Source organism: Mustelus asterias, chromosome 15 (genome assembly GCF_964213995.1).
Source record: "Mustelus asterias chromosome 15, sMusAst1.hap1.1, whole genome shotgun sequence".
Classification (NCBI taxonomy): Eukaryota; Metazoa; Chordata; class Chondrichthyes; order Carcharhiniformes; family Triakidae; genus Mustelus; species Mustelus asterias.
The window spans coordinates 98,117,596-98,141,032 of NC_135815.1; the positions used below are offsets into that span (position 1 = coordinate 98,117,596).

General features: G+C 45.4%; 1 protein-coding gene across 3 annotated transcripts in view; it reads left to right on the top strand.

The window, feature by feature from the left end:
- Nucleotides 1-23,437, top strand: part of macrod2 (mono-ADP ribosylhydrolase 2) — a 937,884-nt gene that overhangs the window by 272,663 nt on the left and 641,784 nt on the right. For all 3 annotated transcript variants that reach the window (XM_078230387.1, XM_078230388.1, XM_078230389.1), the window contains exon 6: nucleotides 20,985-21,101. In XM_078230387.1, coding sequence (XP_078086513.1) covers nucleotides 20,985-21,101 — 117 coding nt within the window. The remainder of the gene's footprint in view (nucleotides 1-20,984; nucleotides 21,102-23,437) is intronic.

Below are 23,437 nucleotides of genomic sequence, written 5' to 3' on the forward strand. Positions count from 1 at the left end.
AGACAGAGTCAATGGATGGGAGGCTGGTTTGTGTGATGAATTGGGCTACATTCACGACCTTTTGTAGTTCCTTGCGGTCTTGGGCAGAGCAGGAGCCATACCAAGCTGTGATACAACCAGAAAGGATGCTTTCTATGGTGCATCTGTAAAAGTTAGTGAGAGTCGTAGCTGACATGCCAAATTTCCTTAGTCTTCTGAGAAAATAGAGGCGTTGGTGGGCTTTCGAATGGAAGTTCATTGCAACATACAATCTGTGACAGAAGGTGAGCATTCGGTCCATTGTTTCTATACTGGCCCTTGTCAGTGCCAAGGCTTGCATTGATTGCAGCATGGAAGCCCCAAAACGGCGTATCCTCTTTAGAAACATAGAATCACTTTCCACCTCTCACTCCGGATGTATGCACTTTCAGTTGCTGGCTGTTTCAGTGGAGTGATGACTGTAAACGCTGACAGTTCCATTGTCATTGTCACCACAAAATCGGGGCCAATGAAAGTCTAAGCAAATATAATTTCTGGATTGTCTTTGTGAAGCTTGACACCAATTAATGAGTTTGTAAAGGTTTGTGAAAAGCTGAAATAGCAGCTCCAGGAACTCTCAAATGGAACCGGTTTTTAATCAGTGCTAAAATTAACCACATTTTGAGTCCTCTGGCAGAATGTCTGGAATTTGCCTTAATTGTAGATGGAAGTGTTTAGGGTATCCACCATCATAGAAAGAACACATCCTTGCATTGAGCTTTCCTGTTCAAGAGCCAGGTGATCAAGAGGGCTGATCCTAGATTAAGGTGGGAATGTCAACCTGATAATAGTGAAATTCAATAATTCAATCTTGGCTGCTGGGTAGCGGGGACATTTCCTTGTGTAGTGCATCTGAGATCCACTTGAGCAGTGATCAGGATGCCTGGGACTGGTAGAGGCTGAAGATGGGGCACTTGCAATTTTCACAATGGAAGGAGGAGAGCTAGTTTAACTGCAGGATGAAGAGTGTCATTGGAGGCAGTCCAGAGAACGTTCATTAGGTTGATACTCAGTATGAAGGGATTTTCCTTCTGAGGAGAGGTTGAGTAGGCTGGGCCTACTCATTGGCGTTTAGAAGAACGAGAGGCCACCTTATTGAGATACATAGGATTCTCAGGGGGCTTGACAGGGTAGATGCTGAGAGGTTGTTTCCCTTCGTGGGAGAGTCTGGGACCAGAGGGCAAAATCTCAGAGTAAGGGGGTCACCCATTTAGGATGGTGATGAGGAAGAATTTCTTCTCTCAGAGGGGAGTGAATCTGTGGAATTCGTTATCGCAGAGGTCTGTAGAGTCTGGGTCATTAAGTATGTTCAAGGCTGAGATAGAAAGAGCTTTAATGAGTAAGAGAATTGAGGGCTACGGAGATAAGGCGGGAAGGTGGAGTTGAGGATTATCAGTTCAATCATGATCTCATTGAATGGCAGAGCAGACTCAATGGACTGAATGGCCTACTTCTGCCCCTACGTCTTATGGTGTTGTCTGTGGTACTCTCGCCTCTAGTCACAAGGTTCTAGGATCAAATCCCACCCCCAGGATTGAATACAAAAGTCCAGGTTGGCGCTGAGGGAATGCTGCACTGTTGGAGGTGCCATCTCTCAGACAAGACGTTCCATCGTGGCTCCCGTGTGCCTGCGGCGGTAAATGTAAACGATGCTGCAGCACTAATGCAGAGGGAAGCAGGGAAGTTACTCTGGTGTCCTGACCATGCAATATTTATCCTTCAACCACGGCATGGTGGCACTGTGGTTAGCACTGCTGCCTTACAGCTCCAGCGACCTGGGTTCAATTCCCGGCTTGGGTCACTGTCTGTGTGGAGTTTGCAAATCACACTGTGTCTGCGTGGGTTTCCTCCGGGTGCTCCGGTTTCGTCCCACAGTCCAAAGATGTGTGGATTAGGTGGATTGGCCATGCTAAATTGCCCCTTAGTGTCCTGGGATGTGTAGGTTAGAGGGATTAGCGGGGTAGATGTGTGGGGTTGTGGGGATAGAGCCTGGGGTGGGATTGTTGTCAGTGCAAACTCGATGGGCCGAATGGTCGCCTCCTGCACTGAAGGGATTCTATGATTCTAACATCACAAAAAGCAGATTATCGCATTGGTGTGTGGGAGCTTGCTGGGTGCCAATTGGCTGCTGCCTTTCCCACATTGCAACAAGGAAACCTGCTGTCCTTACCTGGTCTGGCCTACAAGTGACTCCAGATCCACAACAATGTGGTTGACTCTCAACTGCCCTTTGAACAAGGGCAACTTGGGATGGGCAATAAATGCTGGCCAGCCAGCGATGCCCATGTTCCACGAATGAATCAAAAGTACTTAATTGGCTGTAAAGAGCTTGGCGATGTCTGGCCATTGCGAAGTGTGCAACAGATAAAAGTTGATATTTTTTTAGGATCTTGCAGTTCTGTGCGAAGGAAGACATTCTCCAGCAAGTGATGAAAAAAAAGTTGACAACTTAAACCTGCATAGTTTTGAGTTAGTTGCTTAAAGTCTGTAGGGAGTACCACTGACAGTTGAGATGCTTACAGCGTAAAATACCTGAGATTCAAGGTTATCCTGAATGCGTTGGTTCTTTTTTTGGATTCTGGGATGCTTGTAAGGTTCTTTAAATTTATATTCCAAGCGTTTTTTTTTTGGATACTTGTAAATGAGGAAGCATAATGAATTTTGGAAACACAGTGATTTTGCGAGCGTGATGCTAATGTTGCAAATGGTTTAACTAAATATTGCAGAAGTCCAAGATAATGAGCAGATAAACGATGCTACTACTGAGAAGGCAACTGATAATCATAAACACTCCAATTAAAATATCTACAGCTAATTCTGTTTTTCCATAACAAGTTGGCAGGGTTTTTTCATGTTGTTTTTTGAAAGCTTCCTTCATCCTCATTTGCCACCTTTCCTGTGAAAATACCTTCCTGCCTTCCAAGAAAAGAGACCCGTGCTTCAGCTGAAAATTGTGTTATATTTTGATAAGTTTACAAACTAGTTGTGACATATTTGCTGAAGTGGCAATACCATTTGGATTGCTTGGTTTTTGCTGTCTGTGAGTGTGGCTGTACGGCCGATCGGATGATGTAATAATGTTGTGCATTTACCAAAGGGAAAGGAATGATTGCTAGTTGTCAATTCTCACGGGTATTTTGTTCGGTTATGGAGCCAGCACGAGTAGATGGAGTTAACATGTGGATCTGCCATGATCTAATTGAATTGCAGAACCTCAGGGGGCACGGTGCCACGCTGCTGCCCCACAGCGCCAGGGACCCGGTGTTCAAATCCGGCCTCGGGAGACTGTGTGGAGTTTGCACCTTCTCTCTGTGTGAGTGTGGGTTTCCTCTGGGTGCTCCGGTTTCCTCCCATACTGCAAAGATGTGTGGGTTAGGTTGATTGGCCATGGTAAATTGCTCCTTAGTATCTCAAGTGGTATACGTTAGGTGGATTGGCCATGGTAAATTGGCCCTTAGTGTCAGGGGGACTAGCAGGATAAATATGTGGGGTTAAGGGGAAAGGGCCTGGGTGGGATTGTTGTTGGTGCAGGTTCAATGGACCCAATGGCCTCCTTCTGCACTGTAGGGATTCTATGATTCTAAGATACATAGAAACATCACCATCTGCCTACAAGTTCCCCTCCCAGCCACAAACCATTCTGACTTGGAACACTTATCAGCCGTTCCTTCACTGTCGCTGGATCAAAATCCTGGAACTCCCTACCTAACAGCACTGTAACTGCACCACACGGACTGCAGCGGTTCAAGAAGGGAGCTCACCTCTGCCAGCACATTCTTGAAAGCAATCAGAGATGGGCAACAAACGCCAGGCTAGCCAACGATGCCGACAGCTCGTGAAAGAATGAAAAGCAGGTTTCTTCTCCAGCTTGGACAGGAGGAGTGCAAGTGGACTGCGGATAGTACGCATGGTTCAGACAGAAATTACCCTGTTTGCTTTGTCTGACTGCACAGTGGAAACTGCCATGGTTTCCAAGGCAAACAACTTTACACACGCAAACATACTCAGTGTCTGCAAAAAAAACGCAAGATGTGACTTCACTTGTGCAGGCGGCAGCCATTGTGAGAGCAAGTTGTTGGGTTCCATGGGCACTCTGTCTGATTTCAGCCAACAACAACTTGTATTATACATAGCGCCTTCAAACTCATAGGACATCCTAATGGTCACCTGAGCCATGATGTGGAGTTGCCTCATTGGACTGGGGTGGGCACAGTAAGTAGTCTCACCACACCAGGTTAAAGTCCAACAGGTTTTTTTGGTAGCATGAGCTTTTGGAGCACTGCTCCTTCATCAGGTGAGGTCAGTTCATGGTACTCACCAGATGAAGAAGCGGTGCTCCAAAAGCTCATGCTACCAGATAGACCTGTTGGACTTTAACCTGGTGTTGTGAGACTACTTACTGTGGTCGCCTGAGCATTTTGAAACAAAATTTGACTCCGAGCATCATGAGGGGATGTTGGGCCAGTTGACCAGAAGCTTGGCTGGAGAGGCAGATTTTATAATGAGTGTCCGAGGGGAGGAAAGAGAGCTGGAGAGGTTTAGGGAAGGAATTCCAGAGCTTAGCGACCCAAGGCGAGGCCACCACCGGTGGACTGATTAAAATCGGGTGCTGAAGAGGCTGGAACGAGTAGAGAGCAGATACCTCGGAGGAAGGTCAAAGAGGTAGGGGAAAGATAAGGCTGAGGAGGAACCTGAAAACAAGGATGAGAATTTTAAAATCCACATTGCCAAAGGCACCACTTTGTGAAGTGGTTCTGTTGATGTATATGCCGGGGGAGGGGTGTGAGTGTGGGTGCGCAAGCAGTAACGTGCCAGGAGAGCTCAGGGAGGGGGGGAGGTTCTGCCGGTGCCGTAGCGGTAATATGACTGGACCAGTAATCCCAAGGCCCAGGTTAAAACCCCGGGGACATGGATTCAAATCCCACCGCAGCAGATGGCGGAATTAAAATTCAATTAATATACATGAATAGGCAGGGAACAGAGGGATACGGACTTCATGGAGGTGAAAAGTCTTTAGTTTAGAAAGGCATCATGTGTTGGCACCGGTTTGTTGGGTGGAAGGGCCTGTTCCTGTGCTGTACTGTTCTTTGTTCTTTGTCTTTGTTCCAGTAAATCTGGAATATAAAGCTAGCCGCAGTAACGGTGACAATGACAACTATTACTGATTGGTGCAAAAACCCATCTGATTCACCAGTGTCCTTTGGGGAAGGAAATCTGCCGTCCTCACCCGGTCTGGCCTACATGTGACTCCAGACCCACAGCAATGTGGTTGACTCTCAACTTCCCTCTGAAATGGCCGAGCGAGACACTCAGTTCATGGGCAATTAGGGATGGGTAACAAATGCTGGCCCAGCCAGCGACACCCACATCCCATAAAACAATAAAGAGAAAGAAAGCACTTCTCAACATCACTCGGTTGGATGTGTCATTTACCTAAGGCTGCTGCTGCAGTCAGATGGATCTGTAATACATACAGCCCAAGTTGACTGAAATTTGGTCACACTTGAAGCACTGGTAGCCTGGTGGAATTACTTGGCAACCGAAGCTCTTTCAAAGCAGATTTCCTCAACCAACTGTTCCACCTCTGCAAGGCAAATCATCAGCGTGGATTCACACCTATATTTGGGTAATGTGGATTGATGGTTTTATAAAGGAAAGTTGCTGTTTTATTAGCGGTGAAGAGCTGTTAATTATACGAAAGGATTTGATGACACTAAATATGATGACAGTCTTTATCCTCCTCCTTGAATAATTACTGTCATATTTAAGATTGGGTTGCATTGATTAACATTTTACTATCTTTCTTTGATTATACCATGAAACTAAATTATACATGTTGAAAAGATCTTGCTGTTTGTCATGGCTTAGTGGGTAGCAATCTTCCTTCTGAGGTTCCTGGTTGAACTCCCAATCTGGGATTTGAGTGTGGAAGTCAAAGCTGACACTCCGGTGCAGCACTGCAGGAGCGCTGAATAAAAACCACCACTGTCTCTACTTTCTCAGGAGGCTAAGTAAATTCAGCATGGCCACTACGACTCTCACCAACTTTTACAGATGCACCATAGAAAGCATTCTTTCTGGTTGTATCACAGCTTGGTATGGCTCCTGCTCTGCCCAAGACCGCAAGAAACCACAAAGGGTCGTGAACCCAATCCATCACGCAAACCAGCCTCCCATCCATTGACTCTGTCAACACTTCCCGCTGCCTCAGGAAAGCAGCCAGCATAATTAAGGACCCCATGCACCCCGGACATTCTCTCTTCCACCTTCTTCTGTCAGGAAAAAAATACAAAAGTCTGAGGTCACATACCATCTGACTCAAGAACAGCTTCTTCCCTGCTGCCATCAGACTTTTGAATGGACCTATCTTATATCAAGTTGATCTTTCTCTACACCCTCGCTATGACTGTAACACTACATTCTGCACCCTCTCCTCTATGAACGGTATGCTTTGTCTGTACAACACACAGGAAACAATACTTTTCACTGTATCCCAATACATGTGACAAAAATAAAATTAAAATCAAAAGGATGTGCCACCTCTCAGATGAGGTGTTGAACTGCCTGCTCAAGTGGAACTGAACGGATCCATGTCACTATGTTGAAGAAGAGCAGGGGAGTCCTTTCCAGTGTCCACGCCAATATTTATCCTCAATCAACTCCATACAAAGCAGAGTATCTGGGTCATTATCACATCACTGTCTGTGGGAGCTTGCTGTGTGCAAATTGATTGCTGCGTCCCCTACACAGCAACTGCCTTTCAAAAGGGGCGCGGGGAAAAGGCAGGGGAATGGTACTAAGCCACGATGCTCATTTAGAAAACTGGTACAGACACGAGGGGCCAAATGGCCTCCTCTCCATTTCCATCCATTGAATTTTATCTCATTTCATTTTATCTTATTTATTTATGTCTATATTTTTAATTTGTTTATTTTCATTTCTTCCATCATTTCATTCTTCCACCTTTTAAAAATCTTGCTTCCCACTGTTTTACCCAAACTATGTGTCCAAAGATGTGTGGGTTAGGTTGATTGGCCATGCTAAAATTGCCCCCTTAGTGTCCTGAGATGCGTAGGTTAGTGGGTAAAGAATATGGGGGTAGGGCCCGGGTGAGATTGTGGTCAGTGCAGACTCGATGGGCCGAATGGCCTCTTTCTGTACTGTAAGGTTTCTATGATTTCTATGAACTATGGTCTCTCCCCCCGCCCCCCCCCCGCCCCACATACATACAAACACATACTCACCCCTCACACACGCACTTATCCCTCTCACACACACGGATCCCTCACACGCGTACTGATCCCTCTCACACGCACTGATCCCTCTCACACGCACTGATCCCTCTCACACGCACTGATCCCTCTCACACGCACTGATCCCTCTCACACGCACTGATCCCTCTCACACGCACTGATCCCTCTCACACGCACTGATCCCTCTCACACGCACTGATCCCTCTCACACGCACTGATCCCTCTCACACGCACTGATCCCTCTCACACGCACTGATCCCTCTCACACGCACTGATCCCTCTCACACGCACTGATCCCTCTCACACGCACTGATCCCTCTCACACGCACTGATCCCTCTCACACGCACTGATCCCTCTCACACGCACTGATCCCTCTCACACGCACTGATCCCTCTCACACGCACTGATCCCTCTCACACGCACTGATCCCTCTCACACGCACTGATCCCTCTCACACGCACTGATCCCTCTCACACGCACTGATCCCTCTCACACGCACTGATCCCTCTCACACGCACTGATCCCTCTCACACGCACTGATCCCTCTCACACGCACTGATCCCTCTCACATGCACTGATCCCTCTCACACGCACTGATCCCTCTCACACGCACTGATCCCTCACACACGCACTGATCCCTCACACACGCACTGATCCCTCACACACGCACTGATCCCTCACACACGCACTGATCCCTCTCACATGCACTGATCCCTCTCACACACACTCAGCCTCACACTCTCTGACTCTCACTAAATTGACTGGGGGGTGGGGGGGGGTGATGGGTAATGTGTAGGAGCAGAAGAGAGACCTGGAACAAGGGCTGAAGCCTATCAGCACCCACCCTAGGGGTGCACTGAGAAGTGGGGGAATGTGGGGGGAAGCGGGGGAATGCGGGGAGAATGGAGTAAGGTGAAAAGCCCTACATTGCAAATTTTTATAAAAGCCACTTTATGCACCTGGCCTCCAAGTTCCCAGTAATGGTTAGCGTTAGCGCTTAATACACTACTGTCCTACCTACTTTTCAACTAAGCAATTGAGACAGTTCCATGTTCAGTGTTGTTGAACTAATATCTAGTGTGCCAAAGTTGCTGTTATGAATCGGAATGGGTCCCAATTGGCGCCAGTTTGCAGGTCCCAATCGATTTGCAGGTCATTGAGGTTCTGTGTTATTTTCCTCACATTTGCTTCCTCAGTGGGACTCTGTTTCTGTAAAGTTATGCTGTGGGGATTGTTCCCTTTAAGGATCTACCTGTGGAATAAGGGTCGCATGGCCCTTACTCTGCAGATTGGCCACGGGGAATGTATGGGCTTGCAGGGATATGGTGGGGTAGAGGACCTCTCTGTCAGAGAGTTAGTGCAGACTTGATGGGCTGAACGGCCTCTTGTGCACTGTCAGGATATGAGGATTCTAGGATTTTATGATTCTCTTGGCCATGTGACCACAATCTCATCTTCTGTCCAGATAATAACCCACATTTTGATGTTGAAAATCATCAGCTTTTCTTATCCCTTTTACATAGCCTCCCAAACATCGCTTGGCCACATTCTGTACCAACAGATCCACAGTTACAGTGCAGCCTCGGATTATCGTGACATTAAAGTCATTTTTTAAAGTTAAAGTTGGTGAAAAAGGTGTTAACATTATTTTGAAGACAGTGATATTATAATTAATCTTCGCAAATTAATATCCCTTTGGATAATAATCCCCTTTGGATAGGGCGGCACGGTAGCACAGTGGTTAGCACTGCTGCTTCACAGCTCCAGGGTCCCGGGTTCGATTCCCGGCTTGGGTCACTGTCTGTGTGGAGTTTGCACATTCTCCTCGTGTCTGCGTGGGTTTCCTCCGGGTGTTCCGGTTTCCTCCCACAGTCCAAAGATGTGCGGGTTAGGTTGATTGGCCAGGTTAAAAAAAAAAAATTGCCCCTTAGAGTCCTGGGATGTGTAGGTTAGAGGGATTAGTGGGTAAAATATGTGGGGGTAGGGCCTGGGTGGGATTGTGGTCGGTGCAGACTCAATGGGCCGAATGGCCTCCTTCTGCACTGTAGGGTTTCTATGATTTCTATGATAATAAATAACGGAAGTGATTACAAAGGAATAAGCATGTTTGGGGGGTAGAGGTGGGGATTCGGGTAATATGAACTGTCAGAGCTGAGTTTTGAATCATCCATTATCTTAATCCCTGTATTGGACTAATTGCTTACTTCTGTTCCATTTCTCCATAATGAACATTTGAGTGAGTGTGTGCAGGCAATTTATTTTATTTTTATCCTTTTCTGACGCTTTTTTTCACTGTGACAGGTTCACTGATGGACACGAACTGCTGTTTTGGTCGATTCAGTTGGTATGTGGTGCTCACAGCGAAAGAGTAATTCTGTGGCACCATCACTCAGACTGCTAGATCTTACTTCGGCACGGCGGCACAGTGGTTAGCACTGCCGTCTCACAGCGCCGGGTTCGATTCCCGGCTTGGGTCACTGTCTGTGCAAAGTCTGCATGTTCTCCCCGTGTCTGTGTGGGTTTCCTGCGGGTGCTCTGGTTTCCTCCCACAGTCTGAAAGACGTGCTGTGTGGGTGCATTGGCCATGCTTAATTCTCCCTCAGTGTGGCAACTAGGGGATTTTCAAAGTAACTTCATTGCAGTGTTAATGTAAGCCTACTTGTGACACTAATAAATAAACTAAGCTATTTTTACTCTTGGATATCAGGAAATTATAATTCCTCATCATTTGTTTTAATAATATAAATTCTTCTTGCAGCTCGAAACCATGGGGGTGTTATAAAACACACGCAACAGATGTGATTTGTAATTTGGATTAAAATTGGAACAAGCTGTAAGATTTGTGCTCAGTGATGCTGCAAAGCAAGGATTTGATCATTGCTTTAACGCTCCTATTACACTTTCATCCCTGTCTCTCTTTCTCCTCCTTCTTCCCCACACTTAAAGTTAAAGTTTATTTATTAGTCACAGGTAAGGCTTACATTAACACTGCAATGAAGTTACTGTGAAATTCCCCTAGTCGCCACAGTCCGGTGCCTGTTCGGGTCAATGCACCCTAACCAGCACGTCTTTCAGACTGTGGGAGTAAACCGGAGCACCCGGAGAAAACCCACGCAGACACGGGGAGAACGTGCAAACTCCACACAGACAATGACCCAAGCCAGGAATCGGACCCAGGTCCCTGGCATTGTGAAGCACAGGAAGAAGTCTCACAACACCAGGTTAAAGCCCAACAGGTTTATTTGGTAGCACAAGCTTGCGGAGTGTCGCTCCTTCTTCAGGTGAATGAAGAGTTGTGTTCACAAACAGGGCATATATAGACACAAACTCAATTTAGATTATGAAAAGGCTCAATGGGATAGATTTGGAGAAGATGATTCCATTTGCTTTTTTTTAGTTTATTTATTATTGTTACAAGTAGACTTACATGAACACTACAATGAAGTTACTGTGAAAATCCCTCAGTCGCCACACTCTGGCGCCTGTTCAGCTGTACTGAGGGAGAATTTAGCATGGCCAATCCACCTAACCAACACATCTGTCGGACTGTGGGAGGAAACCGGAGCACCCGGAGGAAATCCACGCAGACACGGGGAGAACGTGCAGACTTCGCACAGACAGTGACCCAAGCCAGTAATCGAACCCGGGTCCCTGGCGCTGTGAGGCAGCAGTGCTAACCACTGTGCCACCGTGCTGCCCTGAAGAGGCCAGTAAAGGAGGCAATAAAGATGAGAAAGCCGCTAAGTAATTCAGAAGAAAATTGGGCTGTGATTTACTTTTGGCATATTGTGACATAGATTGTGCGGCAAGTATGTGAACTTTGATCCAAGTTTGTAATAGATTAATTATACTGTATTTTGATTTGAAGCAGCTGTGATTTCAAACAAAATTAAAACTAATTTAAACAGACCACCAAGATTTGCTTTAATCTCCCTTTTAATAACATTAGATTTTTCTGTTAGCGCAGGTTTCTAATAAAAATTTGTTCCAATTAATCGTGGAGTTTATTTAAACCGGAGTTCTTCCTGACGTTGCGAATCCTTGGAATCATTTCACTGCCTTGCGGAGTAACTAAGTATTGGGTTGATTCTCCACACATGTACCACCCTTCTCCCCTGTACAGATCCTGGATCAGTCACTGATCTGGTACCATTTCGGCTGGTGCGGTGGCGTGAGAGGAACAGGGGTATTGTGGTTCCTGGTGTCAGAGAGGTCGACCCTTCACCTCCCAGCCAAATCTCACTGCAACATTATGTTTTGATCTGATTTGACTTATTATTGTCACAGGTATTGGGATACAGTGAAAAGTATTGTTTCTTGCATGCTATACAGGCAAAGCATACTGTTCATAGAGAAGGAAAGGGCAGAATATCGTGTTACAGTCACAGCTAGGGTGTAGAGAAAGATCAACTTAATGCAAGATAGGTCCATTCAAAAGTCTGGTGGCAGCAGGGAAGAAGCTGTTCTTGAGTCGGTTGGTACATGACCTCAGACTTTTGTATCTGTTTTCCGACAGAAGAAGGTGGAAGAGAGAATGTCTGGGATGTGTGGGGTCCTTAATTATGCTGGCTGTTTTTCCGAGGCAGTGGGAAATGTAGACAGAGTCAATGGATGGGAGGCTGACTTGCGTGATGGACTGGGCTTCATTCACGACCCTTTGTAGTTTCTTGCAGTTTTGATCAAAGCAGGAGCCATACCAAGCTGTGATACATCCTGAAAGGATGCTTTCTATGGTGCATCTGTAAAAGTTGGTGAGAGTCGGAGCAGACATGCCAAATTTCCTTAGTCCTCTGAGAAATGATGTGGAGATGCCAGCGTTGGATTGGGGTAGGCACAGTGAGACGTTTCACAACACCAGGTTAAAGTCCAACAGGTTTATTTGGTAGGCACAGTAAGAAGTCTCACAACACCAGGTTGAAGTGCCAACTTGTTTATTTGGTAACACAAGCTTTCGGAGCACTGCTCTTTCATCAGGTGAGTGGAGAAGGAGCAGCGCTCCGAAAGCTCATGCTACCAAATAAACCTGTTGGACTTTAACCTGGTGTTGTGAGACTTCCTACTCTTCTGAGAAAGTAGAGGCGTTGGTGGGCTTGCTTAACTATAATGTCGGCATGGGGGGGGCCAGGATAGGTTGTTGGTGATCTGGACACCTGAAAATCTGAAGCTCTCGACCATTTCTACTTCATCCCCATTGATGTAGACAGGGGCATGTTCTCCACTATGCTTCCTGAAATCGATGACACTGAGACACTCTGGGGGATTTTGGCTGCAAGATCATTTTTGGAAGCTGGGATTGTTCTCCTTTGATCAAAGGGGGAGATTTGATGGAGGTGCCCAAGATTATGGCAGGTTTTGATTAGGTGGACAAAAAAAAAACTTTTCCCATTAACGTGTGAATGGGGCTTGTTCAGGGCAACTGCTTTAACCATTTTGATCACCTAATGGACATTTTTAGCATCCTTCTCAGCCTTCTGTCTCCTCATTTAAATCCCTTTGTCCATTACAACCCCCGTCCAACCTCATCATAAAAATCTCTCCTCATTTTCTTTGCTCTTAGCTCTGACAAAATGTCGTCTCGACTCGAAACGTTGGCTCTATTCTCTCTCCACCGATGCTGTCAGACCTGCTGAGATTTTCCAGCATTTTCTGAGAAGGACATATTTCAGGTTTTGGGCCAAATGTGTAGAGGAAGAACTTTTTTACGCAGCCAGTGATGATGGCCTGGAACTTTCTACCTCCGAGAGTGGTGGAAGTGCAGACGATTAATGATTTCCAAAGGAAATTGGATAGGTACTTGAGAGAATGAAACTTGCAGGGCTTCGAGGAGAGAGCAGAGCAATAGGACTGGCAGATTGCTCCAGACAGAGCTAGCATGGATTTGATGGCACGTATGGCCTCTGTGCCTGTATGACTCTGAGTTGTGCCCCCTGGTGAGAAATTCACAACATTTTTATTCTGATTGAAGACTAAGAGCTTAGACCTTGACCGTTTAATATATCAGTCTCGCTTGTACATGTTGCCTTTGATGAGAGTGAGGAGCAATGAAGTGTCAAGAGTGTCACATTTTTCAAAGAGATGAGATGGTCACATATTAGGTTTTCATAGCAGCATTCTTTCTCTTGAAACCTCACCACCGAAAGTAGATTCACACGTCAAAGCTGGTAACCCCAGTAGAATGTTCTGAACATGTCCTTAAACTCAGTACGATCCGGCTGTTTGTTCAGCACACTCTGTGGCAGGGAATCGAATACTAGCCTTGGCAAGCGAATATGCAATTGTAAAAACAGAATACTGTGGATTTTGGAATCTGAAACAAAAAAAGAAAATGCTGGAAAATTTCAGCAGGTTTGACAGCATCTGGGGTGAGAGAATAGAGTAAGAGTTTTAACAACACCAGGTTAAAGTCCAACAGGTTTATTTGGTAGCAAATGCCATTAGCATTCGGAGCGCTACTCCTTCATCCACTCCATCCGACGAAGGAGCAGCGCTCTGAAAGCTAATGGCATTTGCTACCAAATAAACCTGTTGGACTTTAACCTGGTGTTGTTAAAACTCTTACTGTATTTACCCCAGTCCAACGCCGGCATCTCCACATCGAGAGAGAATAGAGCCAACGCTTTGAGTCTGGATGACCCTTCATAAGTGTAAAGAAAATCAGGAACGATTTATATTATGAGGTTGGGTGGGGGGCTGTAAATGGACAAAGGGATTGTAAATAGGCTGAGAAAGGTACTAAAAATGCCCCTTCAATGATCAGAATGTGTGAATGGCACTTGTTCAGGGCAACTGCCTTAACCATATGTACCTCTGTTCTGCCATACACACATTCTGATCACTTAATGAACACTTTTAGCGCCTTTCTCTACCTTCTTCGTCCTCATTTATATTCCCTTTGTCCAATAATTAAGCATATTTAAGGACTCCACGCACCCTGGACATTCTCTCTTCCACCTTCTTCAGTTGAGAAAAAGATACAAAAGTCTGAGGACACGTACCAACTGACTCAAGAACAGCTTCTTCCCTGCTGCTGTCAGACTTTTGAATGGACCTACCTTGCATTAGGTTGATCTTTCTCTGCACCCTAGCTATGACTGTAACACTACATTCTGCACTCTCTCCTTCTCTATGAATGGTATGCTTTGTCAGTATAAAGTGCAAGAAATAATACTATTCACTGTGTACTAATACATGTGACAATAAGAAATCAAATCAAATCAATTACAGTCCCCCGTCCAACCTCATAATATAAATCTCTCCTGATTTTCTTTGCTCTTAGCTCTGATGAAGGGTCATCCAGACTCGAAACGCTCTATTCTCTCTCCACAGATGCTGTCAGACCTGCTGATACTTTCCAGCATTTTCTGTTTTTGAATATGCAAATTGAGATGGTGCTATTTTGCAAATGAGGGAAATGTGGGATGGAATTTTATGTCCCGTCCCGCCAACGGAATCTTCCGGACCCACCAATGTTGATGGACTTTTGAACAGCTGGCTGCATTTTCCGGCACTGCCCCATCATGACGCGGCTGTAGAATTCCGCCCATGGTCTCTGCCTCTACCGTCTTACCCAGGAATATACCTAGTGGACTTGCTCAGCATGCAAGGGAACTGTTTTTGTTATTAAATATTTACAAATAACACTGGGGGCCCAATCCATCGCGCAAACCAGCCTCCCGTCCATTGACTCCGTCTACACTTCCCGCTGCCTCAGCAAAGCAGCCAGCATAATCAAGGACCTCCACGCACCCCGGACATTCTCTCTTCCACCTTCTTCCGTTGGGAAAAAGATACAAAAGTCTGAGATCACGTGCCAACCGACTCAAGAACAGCTTCTTCCCTGCTGCCAGACTTTTGAATGGATCTTCCTTATATTAAGATTATCTTTCTCTACACCCTAGCTATGACTGTAACCCTGTATTCTTCATCCTCTCCTTTCATTCTCTCCTATGTACTCTCTGAACAGTGTGCTTTGTATAGCGCTCAAGAAACAATACTTTTCACTGTATCCCAATACATGTGACAATAATAAATCAAATCAAATCTTTTGCCCCAGTGAATTCTTGTTCATGCTAGGGCATGAAATAACCTAAGAAGCACTTTACAACAAGACCCTCTATTATTGTCTGTTTATAAGGACAATCTATTTATAGATTATATACCTTCATAAAATTATCCGAGTTTTATTGAGATGAATGTGCAATCAACTGAGATACGGCCAGAGATAAGTGAAGGGAGGTGGGTGTAGTTGCATCATTCTACCTTGGTGGTAAATTAATAAATAGGCTTACTTCTCTGATGCAGCTGTGTTTGAATATCTGCACTTATTTATACAATCGAACACCGGGACCAAGAATTTGTGTGCACTAGGTTGCTAAGCAAAGGAAGCAATGTCCAATGTGACTGATTATTGTTGACTGTGTTCAGATTTGAGAATTGCGATGCCTTTGCTGATGACCTCCTCCTTTGCTATCGTGTCCATTGTAGAAGTTCTGCCTGAGACAGTCCAACATTATTGAAAGGTACCAGAAACAGCTTGTGTTCATACAGTGCCTGCAACACAGTGAAACGTCCCAAGGCGCTTCCAAGAAGTGTTGAGATAGATTGATAACATGTTTTCAAACTTTTAATTGTCCGCCAACTTCCTTCTCACATTATAATTACACAACTAAAAAAGGTTTACAAATCAGAAATAAAGAATGTTTTGGGGGAGTAAGGCATTGCGGAGGTTTGTCCTTTTTAACAAAATTGTAGTTTTGATGGGAGGGCTGATGGGTAGATCTTTGTTATGTAATTGCAGCTTCATGTGGGTGGGTAGAGAATACTGTTTGTAATTTTCCTCTAGTTTTCATCATCTGCCGAATCTAGACTGACATTTGAAAGATCACAAACTATGCCATCCATTAAGTTTCAGCCGCTCCCGAGTGAATGCTTCATATCCTCAAAACTGGTTGCATATTAATAATTTGGTTTTATATGTATAATTTATGTATCTTTTTTAAAAAAAAACTTGTATTGATACAATGGTCCCTCCTCCTCCATTTTTGTTAAAAGGAATGAGTCATGCTTCTAAAATTGAAGGGTTGTATCAGTGACATTGCATGGAAGCCAGGCATATTGCACAATGTGAAGCAGTTTTGTATCAATGTAAACTTAGGGGAGGCGATGGTCTAGTTGTATTATCGTTAGACTATTAATCCAGAAACTCAACTAATGTTCTGGGGACCGGGTTCGAGTCCCATCACGGCAGATGGTGGAATTTGAATTCAAAATAAAATATCTGGAATTAAGAATCTACTGATGACCGTGAAACCATTGTCGATTGTCGGAAAAACCTATCTGGTTCGCTAATGTTCTTTTGGGGAAGGAAATCTGCTGTCCTTACCTGGTCTGGCCTATGTGTGACTCTAGAGCAACAGCAATGTGGTTGACTCTCGACTGCTTCCAAGGGCAACTAGGGATGGGCAATAAATGCTGGCCCAGCCAGTGATGCCCATGTCCCACGAATGAATAAAAAAAACTGTATAGCATATTGGGCTGGATTTTGCAGTTATCGCCAAATGATGGCATACAGTGTTGACATCGAAGAAAGCCTGCAAAGATCTGGGATTCACTGTGGCATAAGTTCTCCCTTTCCCCCATAGTGTTTGAGTTACGCGTCAAATTAAGACGCTCCCTAGGCATCCAGTCGCAGTGATGTCGTCAGGCGGGGTGAGCCAGTGGCTTTGCGGTATTCCCATAGACAGAAAGCCAAGAGGTTAAAAGCACTGAACTCCTCACTTTTTAATCTCATGCTTTACAGAGAGTGAAATAAATGACACACACATGAGATTAAATAAGACCATAAGATATAGGAGGAGAATTTGGCCATTCAGCCCATCGAGTCTGCTCCAGCATTCAATAATGGCTGATAGGTTTCTCAACCCCATTCTCCTACTTTTTCCCATAACCTTTGATCCAATTACCAATCAAGAATAGGCTTTCATGAATAGGATGGGAATGGAAGGATACGGACTCCGTAAGTTCATACGGTTTTAGTTTAGGCAGGCATCATGATCGGCGAAGGCTTGGAGGGCCAAAGGGTCTGTTCCTGTGCTGTACTGTTCTTTGTTCATGAACCTATCTAACTTTGTCTTAAATATACTTAATGACCTGGTCTCCACAGCCTTCTATGGCAATGAATTCCACAGATTCACCACCCTCTGGCTGAAGAAATTCCTCCTCATCTCGGTTCTAAAGGGTCGTCCCTTTACTCTGAGGCTGTGCCCTCGGATCTGAGTCTCTCCCACTCATGGAAACATCTTCCCCACATCTACTCTATCAGGCCTGCAGCTAAAATATCATCAATCTTACATTTTTATATTTAAATTTTTTTTTATTATAATCAAAAGTTTAACCGTTTGACAAATTGGAAAAATTTGACATTGAGCAAATATAAATTACTCTTTCAGGACCAGTGAGACAGGTTAATAGTATTTTTGAAATCAGGGCAGTTTTTAAACTCCCAGTTACACCTCATGCAACAAGGTGTAACTTTTTCATGTTCCTACGATGAAACTAACAGTGTAAGAATGGAAGTTCCTCATCAATTCAGTGATTTCTAATTAACTGGGAGAACTCAACAGAACACCCTTTGAAAAAGCATAGAATAACTGGCAGCTTAACTTCTAGATTTACACGTTTAACTGCACATGTGTGAACTCCAGAAGTTGCTGACAGTTTCAGAGAGTCAATGATGATGGCAAACACCAGAAGTTTCACAACATCAGTGAACAGATATAAAAGTTCTCTTCGACACAATTATTTTTGCTGTAAAAACCTTTGAAAAAGTTACACCTTGATGAATGAGGTTTTAACAGGGCATTCTATTCACAGCTTTCTCAACCTTAAAAAAAATTGTTTTATATTTTTGGTGTGGCAGATTTCTCCTTTACAGAATCATAGAATCCCTACAATGGAGGAGGAGGCCATTTGGCCCATCTAGCATGTACCACCCAGGCCCTATCCTTATAATTCCACGTATTTACCCTGCTAATCCTCCTGACACTATGGGGCAGTTTAGCACGGCCAATCCACCTAACCCTCTCATCTTTGGACTGTGGGAGAAAACCGGAGCACCCGGAGGAAACCCACACAGACCGTGTGTGGAGAACGTGCAAATTCCACAGTCACCCAAGGCTGGAATTAAACCTGGGTCCCTGAGGCAGCAGTGCTAACCACTGTGCCAACCTGCTGCCCCATTATGATGAAATGTGTTTTTTTATTTTCGAGTTTGTTTATGATATTTCGATTTCCACCTTACTCACATGCGCCTGTCACGATCATTTGTTTTTATCTTGGTAAAATTTTACTTAGAAATGGAAATGTTTAGTGGTTTTTACTTCCTGAGTTGCTGACTATGAGGATGCTTTAATGTGATTGGCTGCTTACCCTGCTTGATGACATCACTGTTGCGAGGTGACGGGAGATCCCTTGACTTGACATATGACTCAAAATGATGTCGTTGACCATGGCATCCAAGCCACATATCATGCTTCATAGAATTGTTGACTACCGCAGCACAGGAGGGCAACAAAACTGCTTGTGCAGACTCTTTGGAAGAACTATCCAATCAGCCCGACTTCAAGTGGGGCTGATTGGATAGTTCTTCAATTATTTATCCAATTCCCTTTTGAAAATTGCTATTGAGTTTGCTTGCTCTGCCCTCTCAAGCAGCACATTCCAGACCACAACATATTGGTTAAAATAAATTCTCATGCTACCTATTACATGCTAATATCTTAATGCCATGATTAAAGGTGATACCTGTGAATCATAAGAAACATAGAAAATAGAAGCAGGAGGAGGCCATTCGGCCCTTCGAGCCTGCTCCACCATTCATCACGATCATGGCTGATCATCCAACTCAATAGTCTAATCCTGCTTTCTTCCCATAACCTCTGACCCTATTCACCCCAAGTATTCTAACTAGCCGCCTCTTGAATGCATTCAAAGTTTTAGCATCAACTGTTTCCTGTGGTAATGAATTCCACAGGCTCACCACTCTTTGGGTGAAGAAATGTCTCCTCATCTCTGTCTTAAATGGTCTACCCCGAATCCTCAGGCTATGGACTCCCCCACCATCAGGAACATCCTCCCTGCATCTACCCTGTCTAGACCTGTTAGGATTTTATAAGTCTCTATGAGATCCCCCCTCATTCATCTGAATTCCAATGAAAACAATCCTAACCTAGTCAATCTCTCCTCATACACCAGTCCTGCCATCCCCGGAATCAGCCTGGTAAACCTTTGCTGCACTCCCTTGAGAGGGGGTTATGGGGATCAGGCGGGTAAGTGGAACTGATCCACTTCAGATCAGCCATGATCTTATTGAATGGCGGGGCAGGCTCGAGGGGCTAGATGGCCTACTCCTGCTCCTATTTCTTATGTTCTTATCCCTCCTCAGAAAAGGAGACCAAAACTGCAGGTTTGCTCCTGATAATGTGAGTAACTTTCCGAGCATGCCCAGGCGATATTGTTATTTTTCTTTCAAAAATCCAGCTAATATCTTCAATGATACCACTCTGTAAAAACTGAGTAGTCCTCTATCCTGCGAGTGATGCCACCAGGTGGGGTTTGTGTGGTGATGTTGGGCCTGTTTTCAAATTGAACAAGCAAGGTTATTTTAATTCTAATTGGTGCCAATTTGTTTGGTCTCAGTCGCTCCTGGGATTCTGGCCTCCTGCAGATTCCTTGATTTTAAATCATTCACAGAATCATAGAATCCCTACAGTGCAGAAGAGGCCGTTCGACCCATCGAGTCTGCACCACCTCTCTGACAGAGTATCTTACCCAGGCCCTCTGCCCTGTCTTATCCCAGTGTAATAAGTCTTTGGAGACAGAAGTCCCTTCACCAAATTCCCTTTATTTACAAACTCCAACAGCAGTACACAGAGTGCTCGCAGTCAGCAGTCTATCTCCAGGGGTGTCAGAGGAACTGAAACTCCCAATCAAATACAAGGAAAAGGCTCCCTGATTGGCCCATCAATTGGATCCTTAATCAGGGAGTTCAGACTCCAATAGACCAACTTCAATGGCCTGACTGAAGTCATTACACCCTGTAACCCCACACATTTTCCGTGGCCAATCCACTTCGCCTGCACATCTTTGGACTATGGGAGGAACCCCACACAGACACGGGGAGAACGCGCAAACTCCACACAGACAGAACTCCACCCAAGGCCAAAATTGAACCCGGGTCCCTGGTGCTGTGATGCAGCAGTGCTAGCCACCGCGCCACCGTGCTGCCCACTCCACCATTGGCAGCTGTTCTTTTTGTTGCCTGGGCCCCAAGCTCTGGAATTCCCTCTGTAAACCTCCCTGCCTGTACGCCACCCCCCCCCCCCATCCTCTCTCTCTCTCTCTCTCTCTCTATTCCCCCCCCCCCCCACCCCCCCACCCCCCAGCTCTCCCTCCCCTCCTCCTTTTGGACACTCCTTTAAAAACCTACCTGCCAAATTTTTGGCCATCTCCCCTAATATCTCCTACTGTGGCTCGGTGTAAAATTCTGTTTGATGATGCTCTTGTGAAGTAGCTTGGAACTCTGTCAAAGGCACTACATGAATGCAAGTTGGTGTTGTTGCTTACTTTCATTACCTGTGGGTAATATAATTCATTGAGGCGATCAACCTGGAGTTGTAATTTTCTGATTGCCTGTGTTCTATTTTGCCTTCCAGTCGATGGCTGTATCCACAGAGCCGCTGGGCCTAAGTTGTTGTCAGCATGTCGCCAACTCAATGGATGTAACACTGGAGAGGCCAAAATCACGCCAGGCTACGACCTTCCTGCAAAACGTGAGTAATCCCATCTTATCGTGAGCAACCTGGGTGAAGTATTGGTGACCCCGTCCACATTTCAGTCATCAGTATTGCTGCTGAAGGTTGTGGTGGGAAGCTGTTGGTGTACAGAGCGGGGGGGTGGAATTCACTGCGATGTTATTGTATGCACATACGGTGCGCATCGGTTACACTCCAGTGGCATGCCCGGACGCTTTCAGTACCAGTGGACAGCAGTGCGATTGTATTTTGTATCTGAAGGAAAGGAAATGTGACAATAACATTTATTTTCACGCTGATTCGCCCCCTCTCGCCTGGCAATTAATTCTGTTCGATTTGATAAGCTGTTTAAAATGTGAGGGATTCTGCGCGCTGGCTCAAGATTTTGGGTTTGCCCTTTTGGTGGTGGAATTAAATGCAACAACTCCCATCTTGCTTCGTGATGACCAATGTCTGTTTCATGTTCCAATGGCTTAACGCGATAATTAACGGTCCTATTTGTCAGTTATAAAGTAAGCTCTTGAGAGTGAAAGTAAATTTATGTTAGATATTTGACTAGGGCGTATGGCAAGTATATAATTATGTTGCAAAAAAAATCCGTCTGATTTTGCAGTGATCCCAAAGCTGATTCCTTCTCTTTCCTTCATTTAAAACTGCCAGAGTGATATCGGTGAACGTGTCTTTTGTGTTGGATCTGTTTGCAAACTCACATGAAGGTGTTATTTGAGGTCTTGCCGCGGATTTACTTGGTTTCAGCTTCTCCCCGGAGTAACCGGGGTGAATTTTCCCGTTCCGCCTGCCACGGGAATTGTAGCGGGTGAGGGGCGGACCATGGAAAGGTCCGTTTAGCCCGGGCGAGATTTTCCGGTTTCGGGGCGAGCGTGGTCAGAAAATCCCGCCCACCTTCTTTTAATATAAACGGTTGATTGAGATGAGCAATGAGTTGCAAACCACTTTTGATTCGAGTAGCATGTGGCAGAGAGTGGTCACCTGCAAGAGCCCGTACTTGTGTGCATTCTCTCAGTGCCGAAAGATGTCCCCTGATATGGCGCGATGGCACAGTCGTGAGCGGCACGGTGATACAGTGGTTAGCACTGCTGCCTCAGAGCATCCGGTATTCAGGTTTAATTCCAGCCTTGGGTGACTGTCTGTGTGGAGTTTGCACGTTCTCCCCGTGTCTGCGTGGGTTTCCTCCATTTTCTCCCACACTCTAAAGATGTGCGGGTTAAGTTGATTAGCCATGCTAAATTGTCCCATAGTGTCAGGAGGACTGGTAGGGTAAATACGGGGGATTACGGGGATATAGGGCCTGGGTGGGATTGTTGTCAGTGCAGGCTTGATGGGCCGAAAGGCCTATTTCTGCACTGTCGGGATTCTGTGATACGAACAAACTTGATGGATCTGGAGCTGAATTGCTATGAATTGCATCTGCTTTATTGGAAAAGGTTTTTTTTTGCTTACAGCTTTGTCATTCTGACCCTGGCAAAATTCTCGACTGCATGAATGTAGGCATAAGAATCAGGAAGTTGGTTTTAATTCAACTGTATACATTAACACATTATTGTCATGACAGGATAACCAACCTGAGCCCCAGAGATCCCAACGCGCCACTCATTCTGTTTTCTTGCACATCCTCAACTTTAATCATAGAATCTATACAGTACAGAAGGAGGCCATTCGGCCCATCGAGTCTGTACCAAACACAATCCCATCCAGGCCCTATCCCCATAACCCCACGTATTTACCCTGCTAATACCACTGACACTAGGGTCAATTTAGTATGGTCAATCAACCTAACCCGCACATCTTTGGACTGTGGGAGGAAACTGGAGCACCCGGAGGAAACCCACGCAGACACGGGGAGAACGTGCAGACTCCCCACAGATGGTGACCCAAGGCCAGAATTGAACCTGGGACCCTGGCGCTCTGAGGCAGCAATGCTAACCACTGTGCCACTGTGTCGCCCTGTTACACCTTTGGTGACCATGCCGTCATTGCCTGGGCCCTAAACTCTGGAATTCCCTCCCTAAACTTCTCCGCTTCATACATTGCTTTCCTCCTTTGAGGTGTTCTGTAAAACCTACCTTATTTTTATTCTTTCACGGGATGTGAGTGTTGCCGGCTGGACCAGCATTTGTTGCCCATTTAGAGAGCCGAGGGCATTGCTGTGGCTCTGGAGTCGCGTGTAGGCGGCAGATTCCCTTCACAGTATCACAGAATCCCTACAGAGCAGAAGGAGGCCATTCGGCCCATCAAGCCTGCACTGACAACAACCCCACCCTATCCTTGTAGCCCCAAAAGGGTTCCCTAAAGGACACTAGTGAACCAGATGGGTTTTAACGACAATCGTCAAT